The sequence below is a fragment of the Ambystoma mexicanum genome, chromosome 8 (genome assembly GCF_040938575.1).
Source record: "Ambystoma mexicanum isolate Mex_15411 chromosome 8, UKY_AmexF1_1, whole genome shotgun sequence".
Classification (NCBI taxonomy): domain Eukaryota; kingdom Metazoa; phylum Chordata; class Amphibia; order Caudata; family Ambystomatidae; genus Ambystoma; species Ambystoma mexicanum.
The window spans coordinates 1599986616-1599999156 of record NC_090929.1 but is presented as its reverse complement, the minus strand read 5'-3'; the positions used below and the strand labels follow the sequence as shown (position 1 = coordinate 1599999156).

The following is a 12541-nucleotide window of genomic DNA, read 5'->3' as shown; positions in this document are numbered from 1 at the left end:
ATAGAGCCTTGAAGCTTTCCATTCACTTTAATGTGTGCTGCTGTTTCCATTTTAAAAAAGATGGCTGCTCGTTACTGTCACATTTCTATGTTAGTGACCTATATATGTATCTCGTTTCTGTTACATTTCAGCGTATACCTTGCTTATGTTATGTTTTTCATATCTATATGGTTACAAGTGAAAGTCCACTTGTGTAAATGCAAAATGTACCTAGTGCGTTTTCTTTGTGTTGTGCACACGTCCGTTTCATGCTAATGATTGCATGTATGTTTCTATCATAAGACTGGTCATTATTGCCATCTTCAGCTCACATTGGTTTCGTTATTTGCTGCACATCCTTGGGGTATGGGCGATATGGCTGTCTCAGTGAATAGCGTTTTTGGCCTTTATGGTATTGGTCGGGGGAGGGGCAGCTGTCATAAATTACAGTCATCTGTCTCTCGGCACAAGTAACATATGAAGAGGAGGTAGTCTGGTGAAAATGATAGAGGAAGGAGAGTAGTGTCCAAAAAAGTAGAGGATGGCAAGAGAAGATCAACATCTGGATGGGAGGAAGAGCAAAAGGAGGAAGGTAGGCCAGCAAAACGTTACTGGAGCTGAAACAAGTGGAGGAGGAATGACGTTGAAAGAATACAGAGCAAAGAAAAAGAGGGCTAGAATCCAAGAGGGGAGGTGAATGGGGCTTAATTATTGCAGTGCTTCGTGGAGGTGGTAGGCAAAAGATAATAACCTGTGGGAAGGGACAGAGATGTGGAGGCTAGGAGGCAAAGGAGTGGTCTGGGTCAGGAGGCACCTGCCCGACATCCCACCTACCAATCTAGTGGTTGGAGAGCATCTGGCAGAGTCTACCAATGGCGCTGTGCTATCTGTATCCCACGATGTACACCTAGGGAGGTCGTACACAGGCACATTTATGCTTGGAACCCTAAACAGTGATCCCAGGGCCTTTGGGCGATCCAATCCTTACCAGGTGACAAAAAAGTGACCAATCCACTAAGACAAGAAAGAAGCGGAGGAGACACTTGAAACTCCACAGACTGCAAGCAGGTTTTATTGGACTGCCAGAAGGCAGAGTGCAAGGAAAGAATTAAGGACCATGGTCTTTAAACAAGCTTGAATTGTTCATCTTGGATTATCCCTACCCTCGCATCCAGTGTATTCCTAAACTGTTGGACATTTTCTGACAAATAAATCCTTTTCAACTATAGTTCCAGAGTCTCGAGTTGTCTGTTTATCCATCAGCTATAACAGAACACAAATGAACCTCTGATCTGTATGTAAAGATATTTGCATGACTGCTGGAGTGGATGGCGGCATATGCTAATCAAGGATGAAGAGATGACCTTCGCTTGGGGGCTGCTGGGGTTTCAACACAAAATCAACCACTTTCTAGCCAACATGTGTTTTATAACTACTGCACGATATGATATATGCCATTTATAACGTGCCTGTACACAAGTGTTTCTAGGCGCAACAAGACAAGGAGGGGGAAACAGGAGGAGGACAAAACAACAATCTTACCAGGCCTTGTGTCATTCACATCACACAAGTGCAAAGTGCCACAGCCTGACCAGCGATACCCAGATTGTCATGGAGGCAAATAAGCAAGATGGCATGGTTGACCATGTCAAAGGCAGAGGATAAATCGAGGAGAATGAGGACAGAAGGAGGAGTAGAATCAAGATTAGAGAGCAGGTCTTCACGGGTCTTCAGGAGAGCAGTTTCCCTGCTTCTGGCAATTCTGAAGCCAGACTAGAGGTCATGGAGACAACCAACATATTTGGTATGCTGATTAAGCAGAGAGATGGCCATCTTTTCCAGGGGTTTACCCAGGAAAGGAGTGATGGAGAATGGGCGATAGTTACCCAGAGAGGAATGATCGGCGGTTTCTTAAGAAGGGGTGCACCAGTGAATGCTTAAGGGGGAGAGAAAGGTTCCAGTGGCAAAGGACTGATTGCAGAAATCGGCCAAGGCGGGAGCTAGGGTATCAATGTGGTCCTTGATGGTTCTGGATGAGCAGGGGAGACCCTGCTTTGACTAGACTTACTAGACTTTTATAGACCGGACTTGTCTAGAAATATCATCGGGGTGAACAGGGGAAAGGAGGAGAAATGAGGAGGAGTTTTAATGGCGAAATGAGAAGCCAGGGCCGTGCAGAGGCTGTGCCGTAGACCGCAACAGATAAAATATGCTTGTGGCTTCAAACAAAGTTTCGAGATTTACAAGAAACACGCTCTGGTGTTGTGCATGCCTTAAAGGCCAGACAGTCAAAAAAAGAAAATCCAGAAAACATATTACTAAAAGCGTATAATTAAAGAGGCTGCTTTGATCCTACTTGTGAACCTTGGTCAGACATCTAATCCTCATCATATGCTGGACAAAGGACCAAAGGGAGCGGTTCATAGGAAATGAATTGGTGGTGGGGCAGAGTAAAAGCAGTGTACCCACGAGTTGCCTTACTTCATTTCTTAAGGCCTAGGAAGCACCCTTTGGTGTCCTTGTTCTTATCTCCCCGGATTCCATCCATACATTTGAACAAGGAACGAGTTGGAGCAATTAATAGCTTTTTTATTGCCTTACCATCACTGATCTTCTTTGTCCTTTTGTATAAAACTTCTAGGTCTTAGGGAACTGCCCCTTCGTAGCAAAGTAACGGGTGTGCCCTGCTGGAGCTGGTGGGGGCTTACCTGTGAAACTCATTCTAGAATGGTTTACATTGTCCTTCACCTGATCCTCCCATCAATTTCCTCCATGGCCATTCTTTAGCAATGACTCGTAGCTCATAAACCCAACAATAGAAGCACTGCATTCATATAGATTCAATTACTTAAGCTAGTACAGTGCATTTGACAGCAAAAGGACTGGCATGAAGCCACTCAAGTGAAAAGGCAGCAGAAAGGCCTGAACGAGAGGCCAAGCAGTGGAAACCGAATGCACAAGAAAGAACACCACTTCTATTAACATATGCTAGAAAGGAAGACTTAAGGCAGGAATAAACCATATCCAACATGGGTACAAATGTGAATCCACTAGCCACTCACCCCCTCCATTCTCCACATAGAGATGGCACACTACCAGAGTCAAGCTGGATGGGGCTATGCTAGATCCTAGGCTGAGCAAGGAGTATGGTTCCCAAGCGCACCTGGGAAAAGATGGAACCGAGCATCATAGCATTAATATTGATGTAAGGGATCCAACAAGTGCACACTTATGTTAATGGCAACACACTGGATTTATTTGAAATGAGTATAACAAAGTCCTCAGACAACCACCTAATTTAAGAAGCAGGTGTTAAAATGTAAAAAAACAGGGCCATTTATGCTGGAATCTAAGCGTGGGGTTCTCATCCAATGCCACTGTATAGCTGCCAACTGGTCCCTTATGCAGAAGGTTACCTTTCCAGTACTGTAAACAGCCTATAGTCAATAGCATTCTGGGATTTGTAGATTCGTTTTCCCCTTATGAGTCTGGGTCTACAATTCTAATCATGCACACAAGCAGAATGGAGAGCGACTTCAGATGGCCCTCAGAGAGAGAGTCTACTACCAAACTAAACCAAGTATGCCGCTATGCTGAAATCCCTGGAAAAGACTCATTACATGAGGCAAACTATGTAGCTCAAGAAAAAGTCAGAGACATGCTCTACCACAATGTGGATACATTAAGCTCCATTTCTGCTTGGCCAGACACCATAGTAGTAATTAAAATAGGACTTGTTTTCCAGGAAGTGAAGAGGTTTTCTTTTTATGCAAATAAAACAATACAACCCTTTTAGAAGTTCATTGCAGTCATTTTAACACAATTATGGGACACTGACCGTGGACGGAAAGACGTTTTACTTTTTTTAAACATACAGGTTACAGACATGATCACAGAAAATTAACTTACATATTTCTACAGAAGTGTACAGTTCATCAGTTGTGAAACAAATATAAAACGGAATTCATGGTTAATCCAGGAGTTAGAAGAATCCGGTGGAGCAGCGGAGCAGCAGGCCAGACGGTGAGCAGGCAGGAATCATATCCGGCCCGGTACTAAACAGGGAACCGCCTGCTGCCTTTCAGACGGTACGCTGCGTGATCATAGGCTAAGCGGGAAAGTTCTGCAATCTAAAACTGTTGAGGTTTGTTTTTGAGAACCTGCTATTGCCATGCACAAAAAAAACTAATGCAAATATACCCTAACCCCGCACCCGCCCTAGAAACACTGCAATAAATGTGGCAAAACAGGGCGTGATGAGTTGCCCCCCTGCGAGTTGGGTTGGTACCAAAACCACATATGAAGAAGGCAGCAGGGATTCCAGTTTTTCTGGGCACAAAACCTACTTCTTGCAATGGAATCCAATAACATTTCTAAAACTGTGCTAAAGTAGGACAGGAATCTGCTTAAAAGGGCGTGGCACTGACCCACCGGTAAGACTTTTAGATAGCTAATGGCGAGTACTAGCTGAAGTGCTGCCCGCAAACTTACTTCTCTATTAAAAGACAATCCGTGTGTTCTTTGCCTTCACTTTATTCTGCTGATCTGCAGATTCTCTGTTCAGTCACAACTCTTCCCTGTGGGCACTTTTGTTTTTGTAGAATTTTATTTACCCAGAAATCAGTTCCGATTTACCATCCCCCTCTCGAGCCAAAACATGCAGGTCATCCGCCCGACAAAGCCACTGGGTACCTAAAGAAAGCTCTGAGAATAGAAAAACGAAAAGATCGCTACATGTGGGCGGAGCTCATTGCTCTGCAACTGGGGTATTGTACAATCAGCAAAGTAGTTGCTCACCTCACCAGACTGCCGTAACGGAAAGTTTTTGTATGCAGTAAAGCTTGACCCCACTGTTATTGAGTCAACCTGGAGTGCAGGCAAAGGGGCTAGACACTGGAGAAGTCGGCCTTACATTAGGGTGGCCCAAACCATAAACCGTGAACTCAAGATTACAGGAAACACTGCGCAATGAAGAGGAAGTGGTCAAAGTGGATACCGGGCTACGAGTGCAGCATGGTGAGACACATCTTGTTCTGTGCATTCAGCATGTGTGGTTTAACTGGGTTTCTATTGCTTCTGGCACAGCTTTCCAGAGGTTAGCTGACAGCATTTGGGCACAGAGACCCAGAGGCGTTTCTGGGGGGTGAGGAGGGTGGAGCTGAGGGGGCTATAGCTCTGGATCTTTTGGTTTTTAGCCCTGGGTAGAAGCTCAGAGGCTACAACCAAAAGGCTAGCTAGCCCCAAGTCCCGACATTAGCATAGCCCCAGATCTTTTCCAGACCTAGCAACATTGACCCATCATGTACTGTCAAGCTAGTCAAAACCCAACGCAACACACAAAAAGACACAAAGTTTCTTTCCAAACTCTGCCATGCGCATTTAGTTAAGCACTCCATTATCCAGGCCGGAGGTGTATGTGGAGCGGTGATCGCAGAGCAGAGATGCATTGTTTAGGACTGGAATCCCATTCATGTTCCATTAAGTCGACAAATGGTTTTGGTCTGCACAGGTAATATAGTAGGTGGCAATTATAACATGGACAGAAAAATAAGGGGCCTACCAAGCAATGTGTTGAGAAAGTGGTAGACAATTTGTCACTTCATGCAGTTGCTAAAATCAGCCACGGTCCCCATCTTAACCCTTTCAGCAAACGGTGGCAAACACAACAGGCAGTGTCCTTTTTCAATTTAAACTGGGATCTTTAGAATCCTTTAGTACATGTGTAATGGATCCGAGCTTCATGCCATAGAACCAATGGTGTGAGAGCAACAGGAGCGGGCACGAGGCAGATCTGGCCCATTGGTCGATCCATCGAAGAAGAATCAGACCAAGAAAGATCGGCTCCAATCTGATCCTGTCACACACTCGGAGTCTCCGATTCTTCCTACGATACAATGGAGGAGACTCAAGAGTAGTGGTCACCCTCAACAGGAAATATAACAATATATTGTTTCCATAAGCTTGGTTATAAAAATGACACTTTCCCATTGAACGGTAGGTACATTCCCATTTCCCAACCAGAGCTCACCTTTCCCCTCCAACTCCTAACCTGGACACAGTGAAGACCGAATGGTCCAGGTGCATTTAGGTGCCGTCCCCGCTGTGCATTACTCTGTCGAAGGTTACAAGCAATGGGAATGTGGTGATGCTTTATTAGTATCAAAACTCCAACAAACACAAATGGCATGGGAAAAAGCGAACTAAAATCCAAGTACAATAAAAAGCTGTGGGCAAAACTTCCATTAAAACAGTGCCTTGATTTTGCCTTCTCCAGGCTCAAACACCACACAGGCCGCGTATCACTGTCCTTACAAATAGCTCCTCGAGGTGGGCACAGAGAACTGTACTTATGCATCCTAGGTGGCGGCAAAGAGGAAAGTGTTTATGACAAATCGCTGTGATTATCCTGAAGGTGGGTCCAAAAACTGCTTTAGGACATCAGCCTGCTAGCCCAAGCAACGTGGCTGGCGGCTGCAATGGACTCCTGATGCCCACCGCTGACAAGAACTCGGCTTAGTAGTTAGCAAGGCAGAATATCGCATGCATTTATAATCACAGAGACAATTGTGTGGCCCAATAAGTAGAATCTCTGGGGTCATTACGAGTTAGGAGGTAGCCATGCCGCTATTAGCGTCATGGCTACCCCCTTACCGGGTCCGAGTTCCTCGAATGAGGAATTACCGGGCCATTCCGACCTTGGAGGGCCCGGTAATTCCTCATTCAAGGAACCCAGACCTGGTACATCCCCATTTCCCCTTGAGGCCCCATAGGGCTCACTGGGAATGGGGAGGGTGCAAACAACGGGCCCGTTGTTAGCACCCTGGTCTGCTCGCGAGCAGAACTCGTAATGTGGCGGTAAGGGGTTGACGGCTCCGGCACCTTTACCAGCGCTGTTAACCCCTTACTGCCTAACTCGTAATGACCCCCTCTGAATTGTGGCTGCCTCTTCGAAAGGCCTCAGAGCAGCGCGGCCAAAGAAAGTGAGAAAAGCTGCAAGTTAGGAGTGTAATCAATATTGGCTCAGACCATAGCCTGCCATAACAGCTGAAGTAAAACAGCGCCATTGCCATTTCTGCTCCCCATTGCATTGTGTCAAATATTTTTGCAATTTCTGGAGAAATTAAACCTCCAAGTGATCAGGCGAACCGCTTTGTTAAAGTCATTGCAGGCAATTCCATCAACAGGCCATCATTGTATCAAATCCTTGTTCTGCAGAAAGGACCCAGGTGCACAAAACGTCTCTGACTCTCCAGATAGCTTGCCTATAAGAAATCCTCAATGGGGCATGCGACATGTGACAACATAGAGGGAAATGAGCCACCTAGGTGACCAACAACAATTCACAATAAGGCATGAGCTTTCAGAAGACACTAATCAGAGACCAGGGAAGCCAATTCAAGTAGCGCCAACCGCCTTTCCTTCTAGGCAGCAAGCAGAGATTGATGTGGGACTTGCCAAAGAACTGCCGATTCCAATCTGCCAATGACTATCTGGGACCCTTCACTTCAACCCGAATCTGTAAACTCAACAATTGTTTGGAGTAAAAGTACTTCTGGTGCTTTTTGCCAAGCTGTTCGTAGGGTGATGGCAGAACTGCAAGAAACATGGACACTCATATCATGGGCCGCAAGGTTCGAACCAGTGTCAGAAGAATGGTTTGAACCCCAACATGATTTGCCAAATTCGGAGAGGGAATCTTTGAATATTAGCAGGATATACAGAAAATGGGGGAATATCTGAACAACAGTAAAACAGTTACACACGTTTTAACATTCAGGAGCAAAACAGATCATTGATATGAATGTGTGCATTAGAAATGAAAACCTCTTTCTTAATGGAATGGAGAGAAACTCTGTACACTGAGAAGCAAATTGAACGGTCACACATGCATGAAAAGAGCATTGAACATGGTTATGTATCACTAACGGTGATGTGCAGAACATATGCATGGCAAATGATAATTCCTACTACTACAAATTAAAAACAAGAAAACTTGAGATTGCATCTCCTTATCGTGGGTGCCTCAATCTCAAGGTGAGGACAGTGAAAGTAAGGGCGCGTGAGCGCATCCTTCCTTCGCCGATACATGAGGAATGCCCTTACATTCTGGTTCCAGGAGAAGACACAGCAATGAAGGAAAGCATGTATTACTGTGGGGGCTCAGAGAAGGAACGCACAAGACATTACACAAAACCAATGCCAGGAGGTTAGCCAGTGCGAGAGTCTGGCATGACTAATACATAAAGACAGGGGTTTTCAAATACTTGCTTCCAGGCACACGCTAGGTGGGCCAACGGCAGTGATTGGGTACTGTGGCCAGATGAACCAATCACAAGTCTTAACCATCTCGGCCATTTTGAAAATGGAGACAGCGTTGCCACAACGCGGTTGCAGTTGAATTGATAATGGAATATGGGGCCACATCAGTGAAGCTTTTGGGAAACCCCGCAATAATGAACATGCATGCGGAGGGTCTTGGGGAGGAGGTCCTATAGTGGGTTTTGGATTTCATGAACATTACAAACCAAGAGTTATAAACTGCAGATGATGGCAAGCATCTGAATCAGTCAAACGGCCTGTTGTTGTTATTTCTATGGCCAGGTCTGTGGATCTGCTTGGCTTTCCATTCCGCTAGAAGTTCAGGCAGCGAGGTCTCAGGCATCTGGCACTTACACGTCTGCTGATTAGGCGACAGGGCCAGACAGAGTGATGCGAGAAGCCCTGATCCTTAAACTAACCCTCATTTCAGATACAACCTATACAATCAATATATGTTGGGACTTACCCACTGGCTTTGAAAATAAACATGTGATGTAGTGTACCTAACCTTACGTTGAATGAGGCAAAACCCCACAACTCATGCTCATTCAAATTGTGGGTGCGGTAGGTTTCCACACAATCACGCAACATGGCTGGCCAAAGGGAGGATGCGGAAAAAGTTGGGCCACAAAGCAGCATGGCCAGCTCGGAGCAGGTGAGGGTCAGGCAGCTTCACGGACACATGGGCTACAGAGTGCTGGACACAGAGGGCATCTCTGTGGGGTGCCACCCCGCATGGCCAGCTCGGAGCAGGTGATGGTCAGGCAGCTTCACGGACACATGGGCTACAGAGTGCTGGGCACAGAGGGCATCTCTGTGGGGTGCCACCCCGCATGGCCAGCTCGGAGCAGGTGAGGGTCAGGCCGCTTCACGGACACATGGGCTACAGAGTGTTGGACACAGAGGCCATCTCCGTGGGGTGCCACCCCGCATGGCCAGCTCGGAGCAGGTGATGGTCAGGCAGCTTCACGGACACATGGGCTACAGAGTGCTGGACACAGAGGGCATCACTTTGGGGTGCCACCTTGCATGGCCAGCTCGGAGCAGGCGAGGGTCAGGCAGCTTCACGGACACATGGGCTACAGAGTGCTGGACACAGAGGGCATCTCCGTGGGGTGCCACCCCGCATGGCCAGCTCGGAGCAGGTGAGGGTCAGGCAGCTTCACGGACACATGGGCTACAGAGTGCTGGACACAGAGGGCATCTCCGTGGGGTGCCACCCCGCATGGCCAGCTCGGAGCAGGTGAGGGTCAGGCAGCTTCACGGACACATGGGCTACAGAGTGCTGGACACAGAGGGCATCTCTGTGGGGTGCCACCCCCGATAGGCTTCCACCCTAGCAGCTTCAGTCTTGCCACACCTTCAGGCGCTGCCACGCTTAGTTTGCGGCATGGAGACCTGTGTGCACCTTTTTATAGTGGTATGACCGGTTCAATGCGACCCCACCGCACACATATATTTGGTCTTTCTTTTATTGTGCCGCCCTGTATACTCGTGTGCCCGAGGTGACACCTGTGGCACAGTGGCAGAAATCCATTCATTTCACTGGGAGGCCGTCAGCATTTAGCCACTAGACCTTCCACCTCCACTGTGACCCGGCACCTTTAAATCACCCGTTCAGCCCAAGGTTTGTGACGCTGCTCACTTGCTGGGGGGGGGGGGGCAAGGAGCCACACATGTCCTCAGTCTGATGGGATCCTTCTTAAGGATGGAGCCACTTGTTCCTAACGATTCTAAAGCCCCATCATCTGAATGAACGGCGTAACTGACCTCTTGCTCAAAGTAATGACCCCCTAAAGTAATTCCTTGCAAACAGCAGTACGCAGGGGCGCGCCATCATTTGATCTTCTGATGGTTTTGCCACCATTTGCAGTTTGGGTCCATGCAAGAACTCTGGTTCTGCTGCTCCGTCCGGCGATGCCCCCTAAACGGCGCCAACACAGGCATGGGGCAGTGGCACTTTCAAGAGAGCCGAATTTCTTGTTGGCAAGTCCCACATCAATTGGTTACTTTATTTTTTAATTCTACAATCTGCATCAAGGGGCTATGGGGGGAGGGCTAAGGGGGGTGTTGTGCAATACTGGATACAACAATGATTTCCTGCAGAGCCCACTCCGAGTCTCCTAAAAACAAAACACACACAAGGGGTGAGGGGAGGAAGCACGCAGACATGCCATCAATAATACAAAATATCATCACACTGCTTGCACCCGGGGTGGCAGGGCGTGAGGACGGGCAGTCTGTCAGCGCCACAGGATGATTCATGTGCCCACTTTGTCTTAATTACGTAGGACAAGCCGGTGTGGTTTGCGGGCTCTGCCTGAAGAGCAGAAAGCTCAGTGTCCCCGGAACGAAAAAAAAATAGCCAGCCCGATGGCGAAGACGAGGAAGATGCAGAGGACGACGATCAGCACGCGGTTCTGGATGATTCTGGAAAAAAAGGAGAGAAGAATTAAAAAGGCGGCTATGAAGAACCGCAGTCAAACAACAACAAAAACCACAGTGACAGACTGGCACCCTCACTCCGCGCCACAGTAATAGCAGCAAACATTGTTCTGGGCTTGACCGCTAGCTTTGGCCTCCCAGTGACTCTTTGGAATGGCCCTTTGCTCTTTCTAATGCAAGCATGTTCACTTAAAGGAAGCTGGTTTTTGGTTTTAATCAAATGTTACATTTTCCAGCAAAGTAGTACAATATTTCCTCCTTTTAAGTTGCCCAAAGGCATAGTGGTTCATAGGCTTACACTGTCACCCCATCCTATTCCATCGGTGGTTCATAGCCTTACAATGTCCTCCCATCCTATTCCATCAGTGGTTCATAGGCTTACACTGTCACCCCATCCTATTCCATCAGTGGTTCATAGGCTTACACTGTCACCCCATCCTATTATATCAGCGGTTCATAGGCTTACACTGTCAACCCAACTTATTCCATTAGTGGTTCATAGGCTTACACTGTCACCCCAACTTATTCCATTAGTGGTTCATAGGCTTACACTGTCACCCCATCCTATTCCATCAGCGGTTCATAGGCTTACACTGTCAACCCATCCTATTCCATCGGTGGTTCATAGGCTTACAATGTCCTCCCATCCTATTCCATCAGTGGTTCATAGGCTTACACTGTCACCCTTCCTATTCCATCAGCGGTTCATAGGCTTACACTGTCACCCCACCATATTCCATCAGTGGTTCATAGGCTTACACTGTCAACCCATCCTATTCCATCGGTGGTTCATAGCCTTACAATGTCCTCCCATCCTATTCCATCAGTGGTTCATAGGCTTACACTGTCACCCCATCCTATTCCATCAGTGGTTCATAGGCTTACACTGTCACCCCAACTTATTCCATTAGTGGTTCATAGGCTTACACTGTCACCCCATTCTATTCCATCAGTGGTTCATAGGCTTACACTGTCACCCCATCCTATTCCATCAGTGGTTCATAGGCTTACACTGTCACCCCATTCTATTCCATCAGTGGTTCATAGGCTTACACTGTCACCCCACCCTATTCCATCAGTGGTTCATAGGCTTACACTGTCACCCCATCCTATTCCATCAGCGGTTCATAGGCTTACACTGTCAACCCAACTTATTCCATTAGTGGTTCATAGGCTTACACTGTCACCCCAACTTATTCCATTAGTGGTTCATAGGCTTACACTGTCACCCCATCCTATTCCATCAGCGGTTCATAGGCTTACACTGTCAACCCATCCTATTCCATCGGTGGTTCATAGGCTTACAATGTCCTCCCATCCTATTCCATCAGTGGTTCATAGGCTTACACTGTCACCCCTTCCTATTCCATCAGCGGTTCATAGGCTTACACTGTCACCCCACCATATTCCATCGGTGGTTCATAGGCTTACACTGTCAACCCATCCTATTCCATCGGTGGTTCATAGCCTTACAATGTCCTCCCATCCTATTCCATCAGTGGTTCATAGGCTTACACTGTCACCCCATCCTATTCCATCAGTGGTTCATAGGCTTACACTGTCACCCCAACTTATTCCATTAGTGGTTCATAGGCTTACACTATCACCCCATTCTATTCCATCAGTGGTTCATAGGCTTACACTGTCACCCCATCCTATTCCATCAGTGGTTCATAGGCTTACACTGTCACCCCATTCTATTCCATCAGTGGTTCATAGGCTTACACTGTCACCCCACCCTATTCCATCAGTGGTTCATAGGCTTACACTGTCACCCCATCCTATTCCATCAGTGGTT

General features: G+C 47.1%; 1 protein-coding gene across 4 annotated transcripts in view; it reads right to left on the bottom strand.

Moving 5' to 3' along the window:
* Positions 1 to 3819: 3819 nt before the first annotated feature.
* VTI1A (vesicle transport through interaction with t-SNAREs 1A) overlaps positions 3820 to 12541 on the bottom strand; it is a 1940034-nt gene continuing 1931312 nt past the window's right edge. For all 4 annotated transcript variants that reach the window (XM_069611795.1, XM_069611794.1, XM_069611792.1 and 1 more), the window contains one exon: positions 3820 to 10728. Coding sequence is in view for 2 of the 4 variants with exons in the window: in XM_069611792.1 (XP_069467893.1) it covers positions 10635 to 10728 (94 nt within the window). In the remaining 2 variants the exon portion in view is untranslated. The remainder of the gene's footprint in view (positions 10729 to 12541) is intronic.